At 40.4% G+C, this 27994-nt stretch overlaps 1 protein-coding gene across 1 annotated transcript; it reads left to right on the forward strand.

Annotated features, from left to right (window-relative positions):
- Positions 1-270: 270 nt before the first annotated feature.
- On the forward strand, positions 271-27980 carry LOC145502570 (gamma-tubulin complex component 6-like). Its single transcript, XM_081481897.1, has 32 exons — positions 271-697; positions 1245-1411; positions 1918-2018; positions 3613-3691; positions 4371-4427; positions 4833-4954; positions 8626-8659; positions 8990-9138; positions 9539-9743; positions 10344-10572; positions 12020-12083; positions 12290-12365; positions 13650-13759; positions 14260-14351; positions 14881-15020; positions 15587-15736; positions 15932-16013; positions 16574-16662; positions 17179-17294; positions 17679-19327; positions 19745-19843; positions 20243-20302; positions 20905-20998; positions 21541-21682; positions 22072-22231; positions 22694-22731; positions 22838-22894; positions 23027-23102; positions 23699-23753; positions 24104-24200; positions 26499-26760; positions 26879-27980. Exons 1-32 carry the CDS (start codon positions 319-321, stop codon positions 26968-26970), a joined length of 5322 nt encoding a protein of 1773 aa, XP_081338023.1. The 5' UTR covers positions 271-318; the 3' UTR covers positions 26971-27980.
- Positions 27981-27994: the final 14 nt, after the last annotated feature.

The following is a 27994-nucleotide window of genomic DNA, read 5'->3' on the forward strand; positions in this document are numbered from 1 at the left end:
ACACACGACCACTGCCGCAAAAAAAAAAAAAAAAAAAAAAAAAAAAATCACGCCCGCCAATGAGCCGAAAAAAACAAACATGTTACATGATGAATATTCATCATACATACGTGCCGGGAAAAAAATTCCTAGTGCATGAAATGAAAAGCTTAAAAAAAAAATATGCCAGTAGCAAATCACCCTTCCCCTGGCCCCCCGCCCCGCCCCCCGCCCCCCGCTTAAATGGGCTACCTCTTGCGCGGGTGACCCTCGAGAAGACCGCGTGTTGTTCCTTTTCCGCGCGCGTTAAAATCCCCTGAAAAGGAACGGTTACTCAGCATGATTTATTTTTCTGAAATTTCGGCGCGGAAATGGCGGACTATGGGTGAAGAAAGCGAAGGAGTTTCGTTTCTTTTCGCTAAACTGTGCGAATTATCTTTCAATAGTGAAGCCAGCGAAACATGGGATATTTATAGGCGTCCACGCTTCACCAATCGACGGCAAAGGGCTTTGAAGCTGTGCTTGTACGAAACTCTTTTCGAAGAGCTGCGAGCTCCTTGGGTTGATCAGCTAACTCGAACTCAATACAAGGGACACCAGTCATGCTTGCATGTTGTTGATAAGCTATCAATAGCAGCATTTGAACTCAGGATAGCTCGTAGATTTGACGATGCAGATAAACTGGAGCGTTTTGTATGTCAGTGGAGGGATTTGGAAGGTTGGTAAATATTAGACCCTACTATTAGAGCCGATCGAAACAGTAAGAAGTTTAGAAGATCTGCTTTATAGTATAACTCAGTGTGCTTAAGCTTATATTAAGAACGGAGTACTGAGAAATATAATGAATGAACTTAGCAAACAGCTTTTAGAGTATTCGTAAGTAGAATTTAATTGTCAATAATAAGTTACACATGAGGAATTATATTTCCTTCTCTGGGTAGCTGAGTGACACCGTCTGATTGGACATGATTGTGATTGGCTGAACAAGCAGTCCAGATATCTTCACCTGGAACTCTTGTGCATGTTGGCCATTTTCAGCATCTTTATATATAATTTAATCTCTATTAGAATTATGACAAAAGTCTTATTTTAACAAGTGGGAGATCAAGGCTGGATGATGAGAAAAAAAAAAGTCTTGACATTTGAACTGCCTGCTTGGTAAATAACAACCACAGTACATGTATATGCTGTAGCTCAGAAGTCAAACTTGCTTTTATTCTCTCTCTGTGATGTTAATTATGCCGTTAATTGTTTGTTTCAATCAGAACCTTCCAGCAGTGCTGTTAAATTCAACAGCACAGAACTTAGGACAAATGTTTTAGAGAAGGAAGCAGTGCTAAGATTCATTGTTGCATTAGCTGGATCAGTTACGAATGAATCAACTTCAGTACTTGGCCATCAGAACAAGTTGTGGGTCACAGAACACAAACAGGTAGTAAGTTATGGTGTATCATTATCCAGCTCCACTGAGAAGAGTATTGATACAGTAGCTTGTGAAACAAATATAAATTTTGCCTTCAGTATTTGAATTCAAGGAAACTGGTTTAACAGGTTCTTATGAAATAGGACTTTTTTTAGGTCTAACAATTTGGTCTCAAACCTACTAGTTACTGACATTTCAGAATCCTCCCCACCCCCTTCAAAAACCCCCATTACTCCCCCATCCCCAGGATCATTTGTTTTGTTCTGGTATGTCTTTATGGTGCTAGTCCAGTTCTGGCCCTCTGAATCTCTCTGTCACGGAATGCAGAGAGAGGGCCAGATCTGGTCTCTTCTGGACAGGTGCAGCAAAGGAAGGAGAGGCCAGATGGGCCATCACCTACAATATCCCGTGAACATTTACTGTAAAATCAGGCCCCTACTATTAGCTAATCACAGTGCGCTTTATATCTCAACAAACTATAGCCTTGTAAATTAATGCTGTTTTTCAACCTTTAGATTCAGAAGACATCTCTCCCAGAAGGACCTCTCCTAAATACAGACAGCCAACTTGTGAGACAACATGCATTGGAATTTGAGCATTATGTCCATTATTCAAGGTTTGTATCACTGTGGGAATCTTAAGTTTTAGTCCTTCACTACTAGATGGAATTTTTTTCTATCATAAATTCTGGCCATAATGTTGATCTATTTTTAATTAAAAATTAGGACACCCTTCCTCCTATTTTAAGTATTAATAATCCTCTTTCGAGGCCTGGTCTGAGCTTCCACTAACGATACTACATTTAGGAAATAACACACTGGCTGTGGGTAAAATTTGGGTGGCAGGGAAGGATGACTGGGGAGTAGGGGCCCAGGGGCCCAGGAAGGGGGCCCTCCTGGGGGAGTACAGATCGGGTGGTACAGGGGGGTAGCCACCCTGGAATAAAAGTTCCAGACCTGCCTCCAGGGGTGAGGCCCATATCCCACAGTCCCAGGGGACTGAGGGAACCAGGAGGGGGAGCCCCTCCTGGGGGGAGTACAGATCAGGTGGTACCAGGAGTAGCCACCTTGGAATAGGTAATTTCTCCGGACCTGTCTCCAGTGGGCTAGAGCCTTACTGTGGGGTAAACTGCAGCTAATGGGTGCACTTCCCTGCCACCGTCCTTTAATAACAAACAACAGAAAGTCACCAAATACAGTCTCTGTTCATTGCACCCTGAATGATAAGGTCTAAGGCTTGCTAAGAGACAGATAACCCTAGCCTATAGCCATTAATGGTATAATTATTATTATTATTATTATTATTTTATAATAAGCAAATGATATCATAAGTATATACGGATTAATGTTTTTCTAAAAGTAGGGGAATAGTAATGTTCAGTATCTATACACGACATTCTGAATTGTAGTGTCAAAGCTTGTCCCCATTTTTTTTTTTTTTTGGGAAAGACAGATGATTAGCCTTATTCATGGTGAACATTTCTATAGATCTAAATGATTTTGTTTATTCGCTTGAAGATGGTCCTAAAGCGTAGTATCAGGGGTTCAGATGTGTAGAGCAAGGGTCCCAGTCATGGGAGGGTGGGAGGGTAAAAGAAAAATCAGTGGCGAAGGATCGGCACAAACGAGAAGACTGAATACAACGAGGAGCGTGTGCTTGACTAGAGGTCAGGGGCATGAGGTGGACACGTGAGAGACATGACTGGAACCATTAATACACTGTCTTTTACAGATGTAGATAACAGTGGCTTTACTTAGGAAATGAAAGGTTTGTTGTGATATCCAAAGGGGGTGATTGTTTTCAACTGGGAATCCGTGATGGACTTTGAGATCAGGAATTGGTGGCATGTTACCTATGTTACTGGGATTTACTTATGAGCGTGACACGAGGTTCATAGTGTTACATGTCTCTGAAATAAAGTGTTACAATGCAGAATGTGTGTGCCTGTCTTTGAGATATTGTCTCTCAGGTCTCATTAACGTCAGTTTATGGATGCCATAAACTTAAACTTGAAATTAACTGAAGGCACTTGTTGGTTTTAGTGTGAATTCATCACTGATCCAGAGGGTTGATGCTATTTCCCCTTCTATTCTGACCAAGATTAATCTTGGTCTGTTTTTGAAGGAAGGTGACCTCTCCCTCTTCTCAAAGATTGGGATTTTGTTCCTCTTAGTGCAATGTCTCACTTTTACTCTTTTTATCCATGACAGGGAACTATTTGAATGTCCTCCAGTGCTTTCAGTACCAAGGAATGGTTCAACACAGGGAAAACACCATACTGAAACACAGGTGCATATATGGAACTGTACATACTAAGATACACATAATAATAATTATTGTCTAAGGGTAGGCACACACTAGGGGATATGCAGGGCTTGAAAAAAGTGCTGTCCGTTCTTCCAGAACAAGTAGAGTTTCTTGCTGGGCAAGTACCTTTTCATTCTCACTTACCCAATGGGCAACGGCCCACAGGCAAGTTGTCTGCCAACTAAATAAAAAAAGGTGAATAAGATGTGCCCAGGACAAACAAAATTTGAGAGCTGCTTGTCTGATCGCCAAGCTAGGATTCAAATTTTTTCAAGCCCTGGGATATGTTGCGAAGAAGTGAAGCGGGGATGTGAAGTTGGGATAAGCCTCTCTGTGTGTACACAGGACACATGTTGCAGGGATAGCAAGCAAGAACATTTGCAACATCAGAAATTGAGTTCATTTTGTCCCTGCTTCATGATGCACAATACCCTGGAGCTGAATTTCCTTGCAAGGGAACTTTTTTTTTGCAAAAACAGGCATGTCAGACAAGGAAAACTGTCAGTGCAACATATACCTGCAATATGTCCCCTAGGGTGTGTTGATCTTAAATATTACCGGGATGCTACTGAGCCATTCAAAGAAAATCCACTTTTGTATAGACCATCCTATGACAATAACTTATAGTATTAACAATTTAAGTATTTTTTATTACATTCAGATCTTTGATGCATTGCCAGGATCATTTTCTGGGAAAGCAAAGTTCTTTGCCCGAAAGGTAACAAACCATGCAAACAGTGTGCAGTACATACATGAAAAATACATCATTCTATTTGCATACTGATCATGATTTAGTTGGTAATTATTGTTAAAAGAAAAGTTGATATAGATGGTACTAAGACAGTTTTGGCTAACTCCTCATCCTTAGTAAGTTTGAGTAATGCAGGATGTTGTTATGCATGAATCTGAAATTAAGAACAAATGTTGCCTAAGGTGTTTGGGTTTGACTTCAAGGAATGGTTTTCATGCATGATTTGAAACTTAAGAGTGTGCAAATGTTAAAATTTTGTAGACTTCTGGGATTACTATGGTAATCTAACTGGATGTAGCATAGTATGAGGTATGTATCGTATTAGCCAACTTCAGCTTGTAAACATTTTTTTGTTGGACATGAATTTTTCAGTATACAAGTGAAGACCGGTATGAGAAAGATGGTCGCAGCTCTTTGTTTAGTGCACTGGTGCACAGCCGCACTGACGACATGCAAGTCCAACTGACTTTACCTGAACTCCGAGGTGCCTCCAAGTAAGCTGAAACATTGAATAAGCCTTAAACTACAGCTGGACCCAGTTAATTCAAACTCGGTTATTTCAAATAATTTCCCATTATTTCAAACTCAAGACCATTTCCCTTGGAAATTTTCCCTTCCCTTGCCCTTAGTCATTTACTACATGTATCAGCTATTTTGAACTGCAGCTATTTTGAACGCTATTTTTCGTTTCCCCTGAGGGTTCAAAATAGTGGGGTTCAACTGTACTTGTTGTTGCTGTAGATTTGAACAGCTGGCAACAAATAAAATTTTATGCTTGTAACTAGAGTGTGAAGAAGGTGAATTTTTCTACTGTGTCCTGATTGAATATTTCATCGTTCAATCAGCATCAATTTTAAAAATGTCACTTTGCTATAGGGTTAGCCTGCAATGCAGGCAGGCTCTTTTGTTAGGGGCTTTGGGCAATTCACCAAAACACTTATTGTTGTAATGGTGAAGCTGTTGATGTAGTATTAAATGCTTATTAAGAGTGCCTGCCTGTAAGAATCAGACAAATTCTTAATTTTGCGGCAAGGGTCAAAAAATCGATTTCGCTCATATTCTTATGGTAGATAGGCTAAGGCATGACAAAAACTACTGGATAGTTTTTTTGGCAAGATATCCTTTCATTTAAAAGAAATATGCAAATTACCAAATTCCGTTAAAATCGTCATTTGATGCACCATTTTATTAAGCAAGTTTAAGAGCCTTGCATGCAAAACCACATCATTCTTGCGTCTTTAAAACACTCAAATATTTTTGTGCAGTGTTTATATGTGTACTGGGTTGATTTTAGGGAATGTTGCGTTGTCTTTTTGGGTGCAAAATAATTAAATTCCGAAGACATGTATTTCATTTACTTAAAAGTACTTCGTGAATATAATTAATTTTCACCATGTGCGAAACCTTCAAATAGATTAAGCTTCTGGTGGTTGAATCGCAGAAGGATGGTCTACAGATTCCTGTAAAAATTTCTTTGGGCAAATGATTGTGAGCGACGTGAGAGCTTTTCAAAGTACGTCAAAAACGCACATATTTGACCATCCGTCATCAAATTTCAATTTACGGGTTAGACATATATTTTAGCATGCGCCACACGACTTGACCTATAATAAGTTGAAATAGACACAGAGCTGATAATCTCGATAATGTTCTAACCTTATTTGTTGTAAAAGGCAGGTCCAAAGCCGATTTGACGTGTTTCTAGTCGATCTCTCACCATTCGTCGTTCACAAAGCAGAAGTTTGTTTTTGTTTACACAAGGTTAACATCCGATGTACATCGCTTACGGTCAACCTATTATTGGTTGAATACCATAAATCTGTGACCATCTTTCTGTGCATATGAACATCACTGCATCTAAGTCAAAAACGGCTGAGTCATTTGTAGATAGCTGCTTGCTTTGCACTGCGCCAAAATATTACGTTTGATCGATTGCATCGCTGACCATTGCTGATAAGCGTGTCAGCGCAGCACAATCTTACAGCCGTTATTTGTTCATCACGCAATGCTGTCACGGCATATGCTGCACATTTTGATCTATTTTGTATAGAGCACTCTCAGGATAAGTGAAACAATTTAGTCATTGTTCATCTGTTTGTTCATATATGTAATAATATGTGTATACTTAAAGAATCGTATTCTATATTGTACGTGGCCTCGGTCCAAATCACGTTTGCTGTACGTTCTGATGTTTCAGACAACAGCTGATAAAGCTAGTGGCTGTACTCACTAGAATTTAAAAAAGAAATCGTCATAAACAAATTATAGACCAATGAAGCAAGAACTAACTGAAATAAAAATAGGAAATCACAACGAGTGTAATTCGTGAGAAAAACAGACTAAATTTAATTAGTAATTAGGTGAGTAAATAGCCCTGGCCATGCTATTTTATTTGGCGTATTTTGTTTGCTTAGTGGGGGCATTGGTATGTTTGTAACAGAAAATAGAGGACTGTTGTCAATACAGTCCAAACTTATTGTCAGTAAAATATTGTAAATAAAACACCTATTGACCGGTTACCTCCGCAGCCACCATTTGGGCCTTCTGATAAGGGTTTCATTATTATCTTTACCCCTATTAAGCGGCCACCTAAAATTCAAAAAAATTATTTTGGAAAGGGCGATGGCAGATAAGAGTCTAAAATTGAAGGTGCATGACGAGTTATAATTCAAACACACGTCTATCATGATTGTCTTGAATTGACTCCATGTTCACCAAGAAATTTATAACCCGATAGTGAAAAATTAAATATTTAAGGTACACCAACCTCTATTTAAGTGGCTAGCCCCATTAAGCGGTCTACATCCATTTCCCCGAGGGTAGTCCACTGTATTACATGTAAACCAAAAATAATTGCACAGCGCGAAAAGACCTAGGTATGAGTCAAGCGTTACAGTATTTCGCAGGGCATATAGGTAGCGGTGGTCGAGTAAAAGATAACAACAGGGGCAATGGTAAACTATTCATTCTTTTCATTTCTTAATTTAATCTCTTCCTACTCAACACGATTGTGTGCTCCCACTGGTTCCAAGCCTTACGGAGCCTTAGGATTAGTATTAGGATAGAAATTGTCCTACCCCTACCCCCTAAAATGGGATGACAGCATTGCGTGACGAACAAGGAACCGCTGTAAGCGAGGATTCAAACTATGATGATTAAATGTAATATTTTGGTGTAGCGCAAAGCAAGCAACTATCTACAAATGACTTAGCCGTTTTTGACTTAGATGCAGTGATGGTCATATGTGTCGAAAGAGGGTCACAGATTCATGGTATTCGACCATTAAATAAGTTGACAGTTGGCGATGTACATCGGACGTTATGTAAACAAAAGCAAACTTCTTGCTTTACGTGCGACGAATGGTGAGAGAAACACGTCAAATCGGCATTGGACCTGCCTTTTACAGCAAATGAGGTTAGAACATTATCGAAATTATCAGCTCTGTGTCTATTTCAACTTAACATAGGTCAAGTCATGTGGCGCATGCTAAAATATACGTCTAACCCGTTAATTGAAATTTGACGACGGATGGTCAAATATTTGCATTTTTAACGTACTTTGAAAAGCTCTCGCGTCGCTCACAATCATTTGCCCAAAGAAATTTTTACAGGAATCTGTAGACCATCCTTCTGCGATTCAACCACCAGAAGCTTAATCTATTTGAAGGTTTCGCACATGGTGAAAATTAATTATTTTCACGAAGTACTTTTAACTGAATGAAATACATGTCTTCGAAATTTAATTATTTTGCACCCAAAAAGACAACGCAACATTCCCTAAAATCAACCCAGTACACATTTAAACATTGCACAAAAATATTTGAGTGTTTTTAAGACGGAAGAATGATGTGGTTTTGTATGCGAGGCTCTCAAACTTGTTTAATAAAATGGCGCGTCAAATGATGATTTTAACGGAATTTGGTAATTTGCATATTTCTTTGAAATAAAAGGATATTTTGCCAAAAAACTATCCAGTAGTTTTTGTCATGCCCTAGCCTATCTACCATGAAAATATGAGCGAAATCAAATTTTCTACCGTTGCCGAGTTATTTTCCATTTTTATTGACAGGGACTCTTAAAAGCTAATGTTTACTTATCAAAAATATGTAACAGTCAGTTTAGAATAGCAATATTTTGTTAACATTGCTGTCACTGATTCTTCACAGGACACTCCATTCATTGGCTACTGAACACCAAGAGGTGAGTGCATCTTTTTAAACAAACCCTAGGAATGAGCTTGCTTTTTAAAGGGCTGCTGTCATTTCTGTTGTGATGATATAATGATTTTGCTGCATGTGAAGATTCAGGCACTTCTGAGTATAACTCCTAGTTACTTTATGTTAGGGAAACGGGGATAAACTTAGACAAGATGGGGCAGTGGTGTGACATTGCCACCACATGTTACATGCAATCAGGGGCCTCTCTTACTTAAAGAACTTTGTTATATACATGTAGCTTTGTGGTGGTGTCTTCTGTGCTGTCAAATACTATTTAAGTAACAACAAAACACTTGTCTTTACATGCATGTAGAGTGCAGATGACGAAGGCTTTGAATCTCTAGAGACAAGCTCCAGCTCATCCACTACATCAGAGCAAGCCATACAAGACAACACTGACATCTGGTCTGCTGCTGTAGCACTGCCCTCACAAAAATTTTATACTTGGGAGATGGAAGGAAGGTACAGTAAGTGTTTGATGGAAAATGAAAATGAAAAAGAAGCAAAATGGAAGTTGAAAAAGGAAACAACTGTTAGTCGCTAATTTTCTGTGTGTAAGTCAGAAAAGTACATTGTACAGGATCACAAAGAGCATTAACCAATTTGAACATATTTTTAGCAAGAGAGCATCTGATTGGTTACTTGTTTTTTGGCCCTCTTAAAAAACTTACCAGTGTAGCATTGTGATGATATTTTACCATTGCAAAGCTGATCTTATTCAAGCTCAATAGAACTTTACTCTGGTTATAGTGATCACTGGGTCAAATTCCAGTTAATTGTCAGATTATTGGAGGGTGTTTGTACTTCGCCAGTAGAACTACCCTTACTAGTTAGCTGTATATATCCTGACTTATAATTTCAGGCGAGAGCTGTTAGATGAGAAACCTTATCTCTCAGAAGCAGGTCCTGCAGTGTTTGATGCACTGTATGACACGGTGGTTCGTCAAGTCTCATACATAGTGAAATCTCCTACTTTGAGTCCCAATATGGTTTCCTTGCATGCCCTGATCAAAGATTCCATTAATGTGCTCATTGGTGTGCCTTCTGCAACATTTCATCGTGATAAGGTAAATAAATAATTAAAAGTAACTGTATTCATTCTCAGTGGTTAATCTGGTGTCAAATTAGGAAACTAGAGAATCCTCCAAAACAACCATTCTTTGGCACACAGTGAGGAACGATAGCTTAACAAGCTGCTTTATAGGAAGCTAGTCACTTTATATTGCTTATGTGTTTGTGGAGTACACACAAATTCTTAACCTGTACAAGAAAATCTATATTCTCACTCCAACCTCTCTCCATACATGTATTTTCTGGGTACCAGCAAGTTTTTGGGACAACAGGTTAACCTAGACCAGACTAGCATTTTCTTAAAGGGAGCAGCAACATTCATAGTCAGACTTTCCCATTACTAAAAGCTAGTGCTCAGAAACAACTGGTATTGAGTGATTTACTTCCAAGTCAGTGACCATCATGTTATTTCTCATTACAAAATCAATATCCTGTTAAGCAGACAGGTGATGAGAAGATAGGAAATCATTAACTAAGTGATATTGTCCCAGCATATCACCAAATTCTGTAAACCGCTTAAAACAATATGTATGGTATTCAGTAAAGAGAATCGTTCACTTGATCTCAGGACTAAAAAGGTTAAAACTGATTGACAGGCTGCCCAGTCTTTCACTGTCAGTGAACAGGTTCGCTTGTCTGGTACTTCACCAGAGATGCTTCATAACGTCTTAGCACAGCTGGCAGCCATGGGAACAGATTATATTCAGCTCAACAAGTTTGCAACTCACCAAAGAGCCCATTCTGCTGGCCTTGTTTTACAAGCTTACCTGGGAGCACTGCAAAACTATTTACAGTGCTACAGAGCTGCTGTTTTGTCTGTGGAAGGTTTGTATATAACTCATGTGCTTTGTAGTTTTTTTTTATTTCACTCCTCTCTCTGCAGATACTGTCAAGATTTGGCTTGCCAAATGTTGAATTAACCAAATATTGAATTTTCAAGATTTGGCCTGTCAAATGTTAAATTTTTAAGGTTTGGCCTGCCAATTAGTGAATTTGCCAACTAATGAATTTCAAGATTTGGCCAAATATTTTACATTTTCAAGATTTGGCATGCAAAATTTTGACTTTGCCATATATGGAATTTTCAAGATTTGGCATGCTCGATTTTGAATTTGCCAAATATGGAATTTTCAAGATTTGGCATGCTCAATTTTGAATTTGCCAAATATGGAATTTTCAAGGTTTGGCATGCTCGATTTTGAATTTGCCAAATATGGAATTTTCAAGATTTGGCATGCCAAATTTTGAATTTGCCAAATATGGAATTTTCAAGGTTTGGCATGCTCGATTTTGAATTTGCCAAATATGGAATTTTCAAGATTTGGCATGCTCGATTTTGAATTTGCCAAATATGGAATTTTCAAGATTTGGCATGCCAAATTTTGAATTTGCCAAATATGGAATTTTCAAGGTTTGGCATGCTCGATTTTGAATTTGCCAAATATGGAATTTTCAAGATTTGGCATGCTCAATTTTGAATTTGCTTAATACTGAATTTTCAAGATTTGGTATGCCAAATTTTGAATTTGCCAAACATTTTCCTTTTTCAAGATTTGTCATGCCAAATTTTGAATTTGCCAAATATGGAATTTTCAAGATTTGGCATACTAAATTTTGAATTTGTCAAATATTGAATTTTCAAGGTTTGGCATGCCAAATTTTGAATTTGCCAAGTTCTGAATTTTTACAATTTGGCAATTCTGAATTTTCAAGATTTAGCATTCCAAATTTGGAATTTGGCAAATATTGAATTTTCTAGAGTTGGCATGCATGTTAAACTTAGGCGAAGTTAAATTTGAAGATTTAGGCTGTAAACCCAAAAATTGACTTTTCAAGATTTGGCCTGTCAAATTTTGAATTTGCAAAATATCAAATTGCCAGATTATTTGGCCAAGAATTACATTTGTCAAATAAATTGAATTTGCCAAAAATTGATCTTTCAAGATTTGTCCTGATATTTGGTGTACCAATTTTCATGATGTACATGTAGTTTTGCGGAATAATGAATAATGAAGTTTTGGCCACTCACTAGCTATCACTAATGACCTCAATCACCTGTTGTAACTGTCAGGGGAATTAAGGGCTGTAGTTCACAGCCTTTCCTGTTAAGTTTAGTGATGACAAATTAGGGAACAAAAATATTTCAGTTCAGTTGTCATTTAAGACTGATTTACTAAGCCCTGCGATTGTACTAGATAGGAGTTGACGTCTTGGTTTGACAGATGAGATCATGTTATCTTATGAGCTCTCTCTCACGTTTTTCATTTCACAGTTTCTTCAGTGCAAAGTCCTCTGATGTTGTCTTTTGCTTTTGAGAATCTAGGAAAGCAACTGAGGTAACTAAAAACTGATTTCTTTGCCAAAACAAGCTCAAACGATTTTACTGTTTTACTGTTACAGTAGATATTTTGCTCAAATTGCTTACCAACGATAAAGATCCTTCACACAAATCTTTTTTCAATTCAGTTCTTTTTTTTAGTGTTTTCCAAATTGTCAGTTAATCTGATATTTTACTACCAGTATCGGTTATTATTTCTGACAGGTTCCTGGCCAATGTGTGCATGTGTTCTCAAGCTTTTAAGAAGGCCCCAGATGATCCCAAACCTAAGTTCCCCACAGTAAGTAACCTGTCGGTTTTTTGTGAATTCAATTCAATTCAATTTAATTTTAATTTAAACGCACAAACATTAATTTTACATACATGTAGGTGTCAGAAAAAATAGAATACATATAAATATTTAGAAAACAGTCCTAAGAAAATACGCGCACCGATTGGTTAAAAATCATGTTTCTATAACTTGATGGAAACACAGAACTAGCACGAGCTGTTGACGTAATGATGGCGTGAGGAAACAGAATTTACATTTCGATAGTCAAAGTAACCAAGTTGTTTTCCTTTTTTTCGTCATGGTGTTTTCTAAAATAAATAGAAAACATGTTCTCTGTGTTTCTATCGAGTTATAGAAACACTCGTGAAAGTTTGGGAGAACTCGAAGAAGCTGTGGAAACACTTGCCTACGGCTCTTGTTCCCACAGCATTTCTCGTTCTCCCAAACTTCCACTCATGTTTCTATAACTCGATAGAAACACGGTACATGTTTTCTATTTCTTAAATACAAACTACATATAGAAGATGATAAATAGCACTAATGAAATAATTTACAATTGTGATTAAAAAATAAAGTGTTTAAGAGAGAAAGAAAAGGAAATAAAGGAAGAAAAATAGTTTTAATACAAGGTTGTTTGTGTGGAGTTTGGGAAACCTAAATAGTTTATGGAACTAATCGAGTAGGTGCCCCAAGGTAAATCAAATTTAACAGTGTTAAATAAACAATTTAGAAAACAATTTACAGTGTTGAATAAACAATTTAGATTTTTTGTGAAATGTAGTTACAGGGTACACCACATGCTTTCACTGACCAATCAGAACTAAACTTCGTTATTAAGGAATATTTTGTAAACAGTGAGGGAGAATGTTGTGGCCTTATGGTTAACACCCAGGGCCCTGGATTGAGCAGTCCGCGTTCAAGCCCAGTGTCACTGTGTTGCATTCTTCACTTGGACAAGATACTTTAACTCTCACAGTGCTTCTCTCCACCCAGGTCTATAATTAGGTAATGGTGAATTTAATGCTGGGGGTAACCCTGTAATAAATTAGCATCTGTCTGCAGGGGGAGGAGAAATACTTTTAGTCCCTTAATGTGGATGACAAAGTGGCATGAGTTTGATTAAGTCAATCAGTAGGGTGGTGGTAAGGTAAATCCAAAGCAAATGTGAATAACTTTGGACACTCAAATGAAAACCCCGCTAACTGATAGTCCACATTCTTTCAATTAAGAAACAAATGTTTGCAGCTGAAATGTCAAGGAATTAGACTGGATGACATTCGCTTCTATTTGCAGGGTGTTAGACTGTTAACTTACTTGTACCAGTTGTGCTTGGAACACTCTAGTTCCCAGTTTTATCCCATCCTGTTGTCCCTTCTAAAACACAGTGTGCTGCCATATATCAAGTAAGTGGTGCTTGTGATATCACGTATTTACCATTTCATGTGCTAAAAGAAACTTGTTTCCTTGGTTAAGATATGCAAACTCAACTTGAATTGGTAATATAAACCCCGGGGGTTATAGAAATGGAACTATAAAAGAATTTACACGTGTTCCGCTGTAATCGAGGCTGCGAAAGTGAAGAGGTTGGCAACCCACCATCCTACCCAAGGAGCTAGTCGGGCTTGATCCTGTCTGTTTCTAGTCTTGCCTGGGTTCCGGTTTGTCCCAGGCCAAGGCGATTCCCCATATCTTATTACCATGCCATAAATTACCATAGCGAGGGTAGAATATAACACTACCTGTCCTTAGTACCCAAAGGGAACAGTAAACCCATATAATAATAGACTAGATTTTGTGGAACAGTATCTCACAAATTACAGGATAGTGTTTGAAATCGAACTACGGGTACACAGACGATTTGCGCCAAAAAGGTTTTAAAATTGAATTTGTTCATCTGTTGCAGGTTTGTTCAAACTTGGGCTTTTAAAGGCCTTTGTAATGACATGTTTGGCGAGTTTATGATTGAGATGGATGAGCAGTATTTAGCGTACAGAGGTTAGTATGGAGTAGTTACCTTGCCCAAACAAATGATGTTTATTCGTTCTTTGTGATAGTGAAATTGCAATTCTTTCCTTCGTTTAATTGCTCGTTCATTAGTCGTTTCATTTGTCCCTTCTTTACTTTATTACCCTTTCAGGCGTTCGTGCGTGTGTTTGTTGGTTGATTGGTTGGTTGGTTGGTTCGTGCGTGAGTGCGTGCGTTCGTTGGTTCGTTCGTTCGCGCGTTCGTTCGTTCGTTCGTGCGTTCTTTCGCTCGTTCATTCGTTCTTTCGTTTGTTCGTTTGTTCGTTCGTTCGTTCGTTTGTGTGGGCGTTCGTTCTTTCGTGCATTCGTTTGTGCGTATGTGCGTGCGTGTGTTCGTTCGTGCGTTCTTCCTTTTGTCCGCTCGCTCCTTGCTTGGTTTTCTTCCATTCCACTCCATTCCTTGGCATGTACTTTTGTCCATTCGTTCACCTCAGAAGTCAGTGGAAAATTGTTCCACTATTCTGATGATATCAAACAATATTTCCTTACTTTTTTCTCAGATAAGCACTTCTGGACCCAGGGCTTTGTGATGGTTGGTCGCGACAAGCTTGATTGCGTACCTTTATTTTTGGGTGAACTGGCAGATGATATATTTGTTTGTGGTAAAACGATCAACCTGCTGAAGCTTTGCTGCCCTGAGGTTTGTCTTTTCTAAATTGTAGTGGTTTCTCCATAATAATTAGTGTGATCATTTATAAACCCATCCCTGGTTTTAGGCCCATCTATATGTATGCCAACAAAACTACTCCGACCGGTCATAAACCCCCGGATATAAAGCCTCCTTTACGTTGTGTTCTTCACCGGCCAGTATTTGCCATTATGAAGAGGCTTCATAGAACGACCTCTGTGCTTCATGTGCTTATTTCCTTAGTTGTACCTTGCGTTTCTTGTTCCCAAGAACATAAAACATCTTTTTATACTACTGGATATTGGTTTCATCAGCTGATTTCGAACGTTTTTTATATCGCTTAAAAGCCCGTCCCCCACCCCCGTGTATAGGCCTACCCTAACCCCCCTGTAGATGTATAAGCGCAGGGTTTACGACTGATATTTAACGGTATACGAACTACTGATACTCCTGAGTTTAAACCATTTACTATGATACTAATTGTCTTTTTTTCCCAACAACGGGGTAATACTTGGTAATTTCCGAGTGAAAAGAGAGTGTGAAGACAGCGTTTTAAACCGTTATTTTTATTTTCTCAGCATTACCTGTGTGATCCTGGAATACCTCTGCCCAAGATGGAAGTGACATTTTCCATGCGGCGACTGAGCAAAATTGAAGAGGAATGCAAACATTACATGTCTGAAATACAAAGAATGCATCACCAGCTACAAGAACAAAGAGAAAATGAGGTACAAAGGTTTATTTATTGAGTATTTCAGCCCTTTTTTGCAACTGTTTGACGCATTACAGAGAATGACAAGGGAGTTATGTCAGTATGTTCTCTCTAAAAATTTTCCCGAAACTGAATAATTTTGTGGTTCTTATTAAACGAGTGTTTTTTTGTGTCATGTCGAGGATAGAGTAACTGCTTTTTATTCACACAGAGCAAAGCTATTGCGGACGAAAAGCAACGGGAAATTCTTGAAGAACGCGAAAGAGCAGCTCAAGCCTTACTGGAAATAACAGGTTGGTCTAAATATACCAAACTGATCCATTGCCACCAACAAAACTTTCTATCAGGCAGCGTCCAGAAATTTGAAAACGCAGCTTTATTTCTACGGTTAAGACCTACCGTCCACACTAATCCGTCACGAAAATGGAACTTTTTGAAAATGCTCTTCAAACCGGAGAAATTTGAAAACTCCGCCTTTTCGTTTTTGTGACAGAAAACTTAGAGTGAAACCTGCCATCCTCAAATTCCTCCGCCGTAGTGTGGAGGGAGTCCTTAGCCCTGGAGAATGGGAGTCTAGTCTTTCCTACAGAACAAAAACATGTTATCAGCCAGAAGTTACATTTGGAAACGAAAATATAGATTAGCTCAGTTCTTCTAGAACGTGTTCTTGTGTAGGTTTGAAGAATTTTTTTTACACTCAAATATTTTTTGGCATGTGTAAATTCAAGTAGCGGTGGCTTTGTTTGTTTGTTTTCTGAGCGTACAGGTGCTTGCGTTACGCAAGATGAATCTTATGCAGCCTCGCGTTATACACTGCTGTAACATTTTTAAACAACAATTTTATTCCAAACAGAGCTTATACAGAAGGCTAAAGACGCAGTTGAACTAAAAAAGCGGGAAGACTTTAAAATGTTAAAAGAACAGATGGAAGAGGCGTTTAAGGTGGGTTAACCCTGACTTCCCCTAAGAATATGAGTACAAAGTTAGACATGCAGGCTAGGAGATTTCAGCAGCCGAACAATAAGGGGGAATTTTGTTGATAAGTCTGAGTGTGATTAAAGTCTGTCATCTAAAGCAGCAGTATGTATCATTGGTGCTAAATAAAAGGGCAAAGACGTTGCTCTGTCACAGGCTAATTTATTCTGAGTTTGGAAATGACAGTTTAAAACGGAAAGCAGCTATAAAAGTTAGCGTTTGGCGGAGATTATTTTATGAATCAGGTTGTAACTTCCAGACTTTGCTTTTTTTGTCGTTTAAATCTTTGCCTCCTGGTGTACCATTGTGCTAAACTGTAATACAAGTGAATATATGAAAGATCATATACTTCAACTGCGGAGAAAGATATGAAGACATGATTGATTATCGCAGTTATATACACAACCTAAGCAGCTGTGAAATTAAACTGTAATCTCGCGCAAGACACCGGTGTTAACTGAATTTGTTTAATATTTTCAACAGCATAAAGCTTTGGCAAGAAGACAAGAACAAGAAGAGGATGTGAAACGTCTACAGGAAGCAAAGGACAGAGAGGTCACTACCGCCTCGGTAGAGGAAGAGATGAAGAACAAGGCAAGGTATGCATGTGTGAAATTTTCTACAGATTGCAGCAGGGACAATAAATATTTCCAATTCTTGTCCCCTGAGCCCACGCGTTTTCCAGTCAGCGGTGGCCGAACGCCTGACGCTCTGGACAAAATTCAAAACTGCAACCAGAAAATCTTGGTTCCAGTTTGATCGTGCGCATGCGTAGGGTTCAATAGCCTTTTCTGAACATGCGTAGAAAAAGTAACCGCTGTAACTAGTGCTGGCTCACCTTCCGATTTCTCCCAGAGGTCTTGATTTCTTGCTCCTAACCAAAAGGGTTGTAGCCTCTGTGAACGAATTTGTAAATATTTCGAACTGGCTGAGGCAAAACTGAACTTTGCACGTGGGTTGAATTTTAAAATTCCTTTTCTTAGGGAAGAACTGATCAACTACTATGACGAACTCAGCCGTCAGGTGGAACACAGGGAGTTTCGTGCCCAGTGGCTCATCCGCCGAAGATTGCTTAACTCTGCTAGAGCCCAGTTCCTGGCTCAGGAGCAGGCTCGATGGGACAGCTTAATGGATCAGTTGACCCCGGCCTCTAGTCTCCAGACTGCTGTTAAAAGAGCAGATGAAGGCGATGTACAGCCTGGGAAAGAAGAGGAGAAACCTGCGGCTGAAGAAAAAGAAGACAAGAAAGTGTCTACGCCAGGTTCAGTTCCGAAACCAAGCCTTGTATCGCTCATTGCCAGTGGTGTGAAGACTGATGCATTGTTGAGAGCTGAGCAAGGAAAGAACACTTCTGGTTTGTCAGACTCCATGGCTACAGCATCGAACGTCGCTGAGCCTGAACAAAGAATCTTTAATGGAAACGAAAATGCACAGGGCGAGAAGCATAGTGTGGAGGCTGCATCGAGCTCTGAGGTAGGTATTGCAGACGGCAGAGTCAGAAAGACGTGGAACAGTCCTGATGCGAGTGCTGTCGAGTTAGGAAAGCTTACAGAAGGAGCGTCAGGCAGAAAAACGTGGGAAGCTCCGCCGGATGGTGAGGTAACGATAGCCTCTGTTACCCCAAAGAGCCATCCTTCAGATTCCTCCATACAGTTTGCCATGCACAGGGATAAACAAAAGACTGGTGAGGAAGAAGAGAGGCCTGGGTCTAGTGCGCGTGCAGGTGCTTTGAGAACAAGCACACCTCACACCACTGATTCGTCTTTACAGAACATTCTCTACCCCAGTGCATCCTCAGATAAACCGGGCCTGGATACTCAGTTCTCAAGGATTGCAACCTGGTCTCCAGATTCGGACGCTGGAGGCCTGCTGACGGGTCATCCTTCGGATTCTTCAGCTCAAGATGTTTTATATTGCCGCGTAACGGAAGTGGCGAGTGAAGCTAGGACGCCGTCCTCGCAAGGGCACCCGTCAGACTCTTCAGCACAGCAGCTCCTGTACGGCGGCGTTGCTGAGGAAGAAGCCAACACTGAAGCTGGCTCTACAGAGCATGGACACCCGAGTGACTCATCTGTTAGCGACCTGTTATATCCCACTGCTCTGGACACGCCCACTCAACAAACCCCTCGTCTGCCCCGGCACGGTCACCCTTCCGACTCTCAAGTATCTCTTTCGCACAGGGACAGTGATGGTCTAAACGTGGGGCAAGTCATTCAGCACAGTTCTAGATCAACATGGCAACATCCTTCTGATTCGTCAGTACAGACGCTTCTGGGAAGCATAACTTTATTAGGAGACAGCCAAACCACGACCCGTGGGACCCCTCCCGCTAGCGTGGCTCAAGCCATTTTGTATCCTAGTCTTGATGATCAATCAACGTCTTTTGTCTCACACGCCCGTGGCACCCCACCCCAGAGTGTAGCCCAGGACATTTTGTACCCAAGAGGGGAGGAGTCAGGGCAATTCTCTGGGGTAGCATATACTCGTGGGGCCCCTCCCTCGAGTGTTATTCAGGACATTATGTATCCAAGTGAGGAGGAGTCGGTAGTACAGAAGCCGAACTTGTCAACTCGTGGACATGAGCCTGCGGTTAAGATCACAAATATCATGTATTACGTCAAAGACAAAAAAGGTGAGATAGATCTATGACTTAAAATGCATTTTATGATAGTCATAAAAACTCAGGGACTGTTACAGATAGGTCACTGGTATGTCAAACGCATCAAGTGGAAAACTCGCTTTTTTGCAGTTTGGTTGCCGTTCACAAAAATTGACGATAACTCGGCGGTCTTCGGACGAAATGTTGCTAGGAAACGTGGCACGTAATTTTCGTATTTTTCGCATTTTTTTCTTATCTGTCTCCATGATCGAACTAATTCTATTGTTAATACTTGCTTATTGCTACTAGGTAATTATTTCTAATAGTTAATTATTACTTACAGTTAGGAAAATAGTAACAGTTAATTTACGCTTAGAACTAAATCAAGACCAAATTGGCCTATGCTGTGTAGTGGATTTATCACATTTCTTGTAATCTGTATCTTTCCAGGTAAAACAGACACAGAACCAGAATCAAGGCAGATGGAGTTCGAGGACGTGTGGTTAGCTTCTCAAGTGGAGCCACTTCAAGACAACTTTGATGTGTTAGGTAGGTTTTTATTCAGGATGAACAAAACGAAAGAAATTGTTTTTCCTAGTTGATACGTGACGCTTAAAATGGATATATAAATTCAACAGGAAACAAAATAGAAAACTGATAAAGTAGAAAAATTGTGTCATCTTGTAGGTTTTTAGCCGTTACTGAGTCAAGTGTTGAATTGTAACCCGCGCCATCTGTAGTAGACGAAACAAACAACTAGTCTCCCAAGACCGACAAAGAAATCCAGCAAGCACCCGTTTGCTTTGTACGATTGTTCTCAAGTACTCTAAGAACATCGGTTTTTCCGTTTTTTTCATAGTTAACTTAATACGTGAAACCGTTAAATGTAATACTTGACCTAACTTGACTTGGATTATTTTCCAAAACCAACTTTCATTTTACCTCTAGACAAGAAACCCTCGTCGAATCTGCTCCAAGGAGCCTACGGTTCATTTCCAGTTACACCAGGTACGGTACTGAAAAGTATTTTCCAACTAAATTACAGTTTTCACGTGATTTTTATTTCCTCAGAAGATCATGGACTGCGAAACTATAGAATCGCGGGCACCTTTAAGTATTCGCGCGGGTCTTGAACTCTGTTTTGCTCATTAGTTTGGGGGGAGGGGATGGGAGGGCTTTTTGTCGCACACTTAAACGATCTTCTGAACAGTAAAATGCAAGGGCTGAGAGAAAACGAAACTAGCTGAACTTGAGTTGTTGAGTTGTATTGTACGAACGTGAAAAGCGATAAGTAACAACAAGCGCGAGGCTTAGCTAGCCGAATTAGCATGACATCATCACTAATGACATCATTAGTGACTTATTTAAGGCAAACTAGCAATCCGCTTGGATATCAATCGATAGCTGCCTCCCGCTCAGGTCAGTTCTCGGTAGAGAGGTTCAGTTTGTAAGGGGCGTTAGATCTATTCGTGGCTTGGATTAGTTGGATAGTTCGTAAAATAACTGTCGCGTTTCTAAAATGTTGAGTGATAATGAACCACAGTTGGGCCCCGCTAAAAGTGATCCCGTTCACTGAATGATTTAAAAGTTGTATTTTTTCTTTCTGACAGGCACGGATGTTGACGATGATGACACAGACGCGGCACAGCTGATGTCACTTCCGGTTTTACTTCAGAGATCTGTCATGGCTCCACTTCTTGCTCAGTGAGTTTGCCATTCTTATTTTAGCCCTTAGCTCCAGCGAGTCAGTTAGCCAATATGGCCCGGGTTTGATTCCGGCCCTGTGCCATATGTGGCATGGGTTGAGTTTGTTGTTAGTTCTCGCCTTGCTCCTAGGGTTTTTCTCTGGATTCTCCGGTTTTCCTCCCTCTACACTTCAATTCGATCTGGAAACAGTGGACAAAGAGCCTCTCCTTGGGACATGCCACTGCCACTTCCTATTTGTTTTACTTTATGTTATCGCTAGCAACGATTGAGCTAAGGCTGATGTTTATAACTGTAAGGTATGTGAGCCACAGTCAACCCAGATTGTGTATTTTTTAATTACGGCTTAGACCTCGAAAATATGTTTATAAAATCGACCCCAAGACTCCCAGAAGTGACTCAAACTCGTTCCCAGGGTCCTTCGTCTCTCGGCCCTAAGAAGAGAGACCCTTGGGAAACAAGCTCGAAGTAACTTACGTGTATAATTACGCGTCGGAGCTTCATTAAGTGAGGTAAAATAATTTTTTTTCCCTACGTTCTAGGATTTCGTTGGTGAAATCTGCTATTGTGATGTACTTCATTGAGGATCTGCACATCAACAGACACTTTGACTTGTTCAAGAAACTGCTGTTCATGGAGGACGGTGAATTTTCTCTTTCGCTTTCCAACCAACTGTTTGAAAAGGTAACTCCACTTTCTCTTACTCCGTACTTCTCTGAGGAACAATTACCCAAGGGCTAAAAGACATCTTAATCTGGCATCCAGAGCCCGCGCGATTTCGGTCAGCGGGGACTGAGCGGTCGATGCTGTAGACGAAATCAAAAATCTTGGTTCCAGTTTGATTGTTCGCATGCGTTGAAGTCCAATAATGGTTTCTGGGCTTGTAGAATGCTGGCTCACCTTCTGAGTTCTCCCAGAGGTCTCGAGTTCTTAGTGCTTACCAAAAGGGTCGCGGCCTCTGGGAACGAGACAGAGCACAGCTGAGCAGTGCGTGACACACGTGACTCAATCGAGTGACACGCATAACACAGTCGTGTTTGAGTCAACTCGTGTAACATTTTTATTTTCTACAGCTTGCCTCAGGGGTGTCCCCACGGGAGATGTGTTCTGTTACAGTGATGAATTCCATTGTGGGAAAAGCTCTTCAGTTATCCGTGTACTTCGACACTACAGAGCATGCGCAAAACCTCGCCTTTGCCCTCAAAAGCCTGCCTGATTTATTTAAACCGAATGGTAAGTGCACACTCAGGCCATGTTGGGTGGTCAAGTCACAGGCATTCCAATCTCAGCATTGACTGTTGTTTCATTGTGACCCGATACAAGAACCCAGATAGAACAACAAACATACCCTGAACAGCGAAGGAAGGGTTTTCATTTAACCATACAAAGAAGAGGAAAGATCTAGAAAAACAATCAACAGTCGATTATTTATTTCCAGACTGTAAAGCCAAATAAACTCAGTGATATAGCAGACTCTTCGGGCCTAGCCCTTCCTCAGAGCAAGGTTTTTAGGTCCGAAACGTCTGCTACATAACCGAGTTTATTTTGGCTCTAAATTATTGCTATTTATAACTTTTAAACTGTTTACACTGTGCCACGCAACCACGGAACCTTTTGGATAAGCAGTGTTTATTGTAAAGCTAAATATCTCGCAATAAATACAATTTACTTAGTTTCTTTTTTTCCCTTTTCCAGAAATGGGTACTCTAGACTTTCTGGAGCTACGATACAAAGTAAGTGAGAGGAATTTGTTTTAAATTTTACCCCCTGTAATGCCGTATTTTACCACCTGTAATGCTGTATTTTACCCTCTCGTAACTGTTTATTTCTCCTTGTTAGGTGGATTGGCCGCTAAATATTGTCATCACAGAGAAATCCGTGGTCAGGTACAACAAGGTAAATCAGGTTACTTATCGTCACAGTTCTTTGCGTGACAGGTGTTCAGAGTAAGAGTGTGATAATAGGTCATGTATGTCACGCAGTAGTTCGGGATGGATAGGACCTCAGCCTTTTTATTTTCCTTTACAGATATTCTCATTCATGTTGAGGTTAAAACGTCTTTCGTGGGTTTTACGAGATATTTGGTTTCATTTGAAACACATCGGTAAGTTGTAGATAGAATTAGTCTCTCGTTCACTACTGTTGATGTTGAGTAATATATCAAACACGAAAGACCGTGTTTGATCACATTTCCTAACACCGGGAAGAGAGTTGAATAAGACGCGCAGCGGAGTATTTTTGACGAACTCCGAGGTGTTTGGAAATGTGGCCAAACTCTGTCTTGAGTGTTTGATTTATCTTCTAAATCGAAACTTAAAGAAGAAAACGGAGAAATAAAATAGTCAAAGTTTATGCTAATTAGATAAGATATCCAGACACTGTCACGGTCATGATTTCCTTTGTTTGAACTTGATGAATTATTAATGAATTTGAGAAGCTTAGGTGTTGTCAGAGAACTCGCAATTATTCTTGACTTTGTAACTGAAAAATGCACTTTATTTCTCGACTAATAATTCCCTTCTAGGAAGAATCTTAGAGAGACTACACGAACAATGACTGTTTCTTATTTCAGCTAGAAACTAATTCGGAAAATTCTCGGCTTCTGGGCGAAAACGAAGCTTGTTCTCCCTAACTGTATAAACAAGAAGTTCTGAGTTACGACAATTTTACTTATTTACGTCAAATACTTTGTTATTTCAGCTTACTCTCGCAACGCAGCGGGGTCACCTCAACTTCGTCAGCTGCAGCTTTTTAGGTAATTGTTTCACAGTTAAGAAAAAACGTTTCAACGTTTAGAGGGTTAGTTTTAGCAGGAAAGGTGATGCCAAGTTTTTTGCTTGTGTAGTATACACACAGAATTAAAACGAATGAATGGCAGAAAAGCTTTGAATTTGCTCCCTGGAGGAAGGAAGGAAGGAAGGAAGGAGGGAGGAAGGAAGGAAGGGAGGAAGGAAGGAAGGGAGGAAGTGACTTTATTCCCCTTGCCCCACTGCTTCCTCCCCCTTACGCGCGTGTAGATGTACCATTCATTTACCCCATTGTCGGTGAACGATGAGATTTAATTATTCAGAATATCTGTGAACTAACTGCTGATCCTCTCTTTAGACATGAGATGCAGCATTTTGTACATAACCTTGAGGGTTACCTGTCAAACCAGATTCTGAATGTCACGTGGTCGGAGTTTCAAGAAGGACTTCTTAATGTAGGTGAACTCAGAACGAGGCTTAAATAATTTAACTTTATTTTGCACTGTCACGCTTCAGGCCAGGGTTGTACATGTGTTTTTTTCGATTTGCAAAATTCCCTTCGAATTCAAGGAAGGGTCAAAATAATGGTTTACTAAGGAACCAACGAAATTTTTCTCGGAGGTTATAACTGATCAAAATTGAACGAGGCTGGCGTGGATTGAGAAGGACTGGGAGCCGATCAGTTAAAACAGCTAAGTAAAAGTATCAATACTTAGAGTGAGAATTGAGGTCCGGTCTCAGTCTGGAATTCCATCCCACATTCAGTGAAATTACTAGTCAAATCTATGTCGAGGAAAAGGTTGTTGTTATTCATCGTGGTAGATGCAATAATAAAGTGTATTATCGTTTGTCTCACGATGTAGTCACTTGAGATGTAGATCGCGACGTTCTTCTTCAGGCGATAAGGTCGACTGATTGCACGGTATCATTTATATCACAAAGGTCGGCTGTGATTGGTGCATTTCGATCCTCCACGTAAGTGTCGTACACCAGTTCAAATCGCGGGCCTCTTGGATTTCGTATTAAGATCTACGTACTTCCAGTACAACGGATCGATTTACGAACAACGAGACGGCGCAGCCATGGGGAGCCCTGTATCCGCGGTTATTGCTAATCTCTACATGGAGATATTTGAAGAACAAGCAATAGAGTCCGCACCTTGCAAACCTAAGATCTGGAAACGCTACGTGGATGATACTTTCACCATCCTGGATCGGGATAGAGTTGACGTCTTCCTGCAACACCTGAACAGTCAACAACCATCAATCCGTTTTACCATGGCGATCGAGAACAACAACAAGATCGCCTTTCTCGACACGTCAGTTTACAGAGAACCTAATGGCCGCCTTACCACCAGTGTCTACAGGAAACCAACACGTACTGATCAGTACCTAGCGTATGATTCACACCACCCTCAGTCAGTAAAGCGCGGTATTGTGAAGTGTCTGTACGACCGGGCTAAACGTCTCGTGACCAAGCCATCAGTAATCGCTGGAGAGAAGAAACATCTGTCATCTGTACTTGTTTCTAACGGATATCCCTCCTCTTTTGTACAGAAGATCACAAAGGCACGAACAACCCCAAGAAGAGAGCCTGTCGCGGAATTTAAATCCCCCGCCGTTTTACCTTATGTCCAAGGAGTTTCGGAGTCTCTCCGCCGCTGCCTAGAACAACAAGGCATTCGCACCGTCTTTAAGTCCGACACGACACTTCGGTCACACTTAGTGCGACCAAAGGACACCGTCAATCCGGCTAAACAAGATGGTGTTGTCTACAGGATTCCCTGTGAGTGCGGCAAAGTCTACATCGGGGAAACAGGGAGATCTATGCAGGAGAGGATCAGAGAACACGACAGGGATATACGACTCGCCCGTGCCCAGACCTCCGCCGTTTCTGAACACACCCACGAGACCGGCCACTATCCTATCTGGAATGAGGTCAAGTTTATTGATCGAGATCCTCACTAGTACACACGTAGGGTCAAGGAAGCTATTCACATAAGACTTCACCCTAACAACATCAACAGGGATAGTGGAATTGAAATTCCTGAAGCATGGATACCCACGATCAAGAAACACAACAACAGGAGAACGGTACAACAGCGGACCACTGAGGGAACAGCTACTCGCCGGAACAATGGAACAATAGGAGGATCGAAATGCACCAATCACAGCCGACCTTTGTGATATAAATGATACCGTGCAATCAGTCGACCTTATCGCCTGAAGAAGACTAGCAGTAAGCAGTCGAAACGTCGCGATCTACATCTCAAGTGACTACATCGTGAGACAAACGATAATACACTTTATTATAGTCAAATCTAATTCTGAAATTAAATAAGGAACTACTCCTTGATGTGTTACAATGTGAAGATGACTATATTGAAGTCTCCCAAATGATACAGCAGTTCTCTAAATTAACATAGTTTATTAACATTAGTATTTTCTAGTCGCTTATGTATGTGCACATTACACTGTTACTTTGTTTTCAGTTAACTGTAGTTGTTTCTATTATTTTACTTGTACCTTTTATAATTTTGACGTAAATTGTCATTTCTTTTCATTACTTTTTTTTCCCTTTGTTTCCTTTTTATTATAAACTCCTTCCCCCCCCCCCCCCCCCCCGCCTCGATTAGTTCTTGAACTAGTTGCGGGGCAAGCAATTCGTGTAACTCTATGAAAGAAAAGAAAAGACATGAACAGAAATTTAAATTCAAGTTCAAAGTTTTCCCGTCGTTTTATTTCTTGTTTTAGGTACGAAGCCTGGACGACCTGCACAACCATCACGCCGAGTACCTAAGAAAAGCTATTTTCCGTTCATTGTTGAGTCGAAAAGCCGCGCCTGTGATGACCATTATCACTGACTTAGGCACACTCATACTCAAGATGCGCACCCAACTATTGGCATCTCCATGGCAACAAAACACTAGCACGGGCCACGTGACTCACCCCGCGTTTGACGTCATGTGTAACACTCATAAGGCCTTCAAGGAGTATGCAAGCTTCCTATTTACAGGTAAATTTATTCATGCAAAGTTATTTATCGCTTATCTTATACAACGCGTGGTCATGAAATAAATGCCAAATGGTGTGATTTAGAAATCGTTTAACGATTACTTTCACTTGGTTTGCAGTGGTAAGCAAGCTTGTTCGCCGAGGATACCAGTCTCACTTAGCTGACTTCCTTCTCAGAATCAATTTCAACAACTTTTACAACGTGGAGTAAGACCCTTGTGACGTGACCTCGCGCATGACTACATCAGACCTCGTCATCACACTGCTGACAAAAGGAACGAGGACTCAGTCTTCTTCTTCGAAGTAGTGTTAATGACTGAAGGTCTTCCGTGTTAAAGCGGGGAAAAAAATCTCAAGATCTGCTTGCTTCACTATGTATTGGTTCACGAGAAATAGACCGAAATGGGATTTTGCTGGTTTTTTTCTGCACATATACTTCACGTGTTGTTTAGGCTGCTTTACGTATCGCAAAAGCTGATGAGGTCGAAAGATTCTTCTGCCTCCAGGCTAGGATAAAATATTTTTTGAACTGTAAGGTTAGTAGTCCCACATCACAAAGGGAGTAATAAAACTTGCTCTTCAGCAAATGTTTGTTGTATGTTTTGGTAGCCACTGTTTGGGTCGTCTCACAAGGGATGGAAGACTCGTCTGTGTTCTAAGTTCAGATGCGTTTCTCGTGCGTTCCATCATCCTATCTGTACTTGTACTACAAAAAGAGTTTTCAAAAGCAAGGTGTGCTGTAAACAAGGGCACACTGAAAATTGTTGAAGTCGTGCTACTAAGGGGTCCCATAAAAACGACGCATGGCGGAGGCTTACAAAGGACGCGCTCGTTTGCACTAAAACGGAGCCACACTATCAAGGACTGAAGAGGGGGGACTTGAAAACGAACGCACGCCATAAAAAGGACTGAATCACGAATTTTAAAGGTTTCAATTTTTCAAATGCTGCATTTTCCAGATTTGGTCTGCCAAATACTGAATTTGCCAAACATCGAATTTCCAAGACCTGTCCTTCCAAATGTTGAATTAAAAATCGTTGAAGGCGTACAACGATGCTAAAGAAAATGTAAGTCCACTCCGTCTCTGTTTTCTTTTAGCCAGTTTTATAGTATGCATTCGTGTTCAGGTCTTCTTTGTGGAATCTTGTTGCCAAACCTAGTGCGCTTTCTGTACCCATTATAGAACGGCTGCTTTTTTAAAATCTCTTCCCCCGCCCCTCCCCCGGCTTTCCCGT

The sequence above is a fragment of the Orbicella franksi genome, chromosome 11 (genome assembly GCF_964199315.1).
Source record: "Orbicella franksi chromosome 11, jaOrbFran1.1, whole genome shotgun sequence".
Classification (NCBI taxonomy): Eukaryota; Metazoa; Cnidaria; class Anthozoa; order Scleractinia; family Merulinidae; genus Orbicella; species Orbicella franksi.

Coding starts and splice junctions, on each gene's coding strand:
- LOC145502570 (XM_081481897.1), top strand. CDS start 319: ATGATTTATTTTTCTGAAATTTCGGCGCGGAAATGGCGGACTATGGGT. Junction 16,014..16,573: donor AGCCTTACTGGAAATAACAG/GTTGGTCTAAAT, acceptor TATTCCAAACAG/AGCTTATACAGAAGGCTAAA. Junction 22,895..23,026: donor CCGTGGTCAGGTACAACAAG/GTAAATCAGGTT, acceptor TTTCCTTTACAG/ATATTCTCATTCATGTTGAG.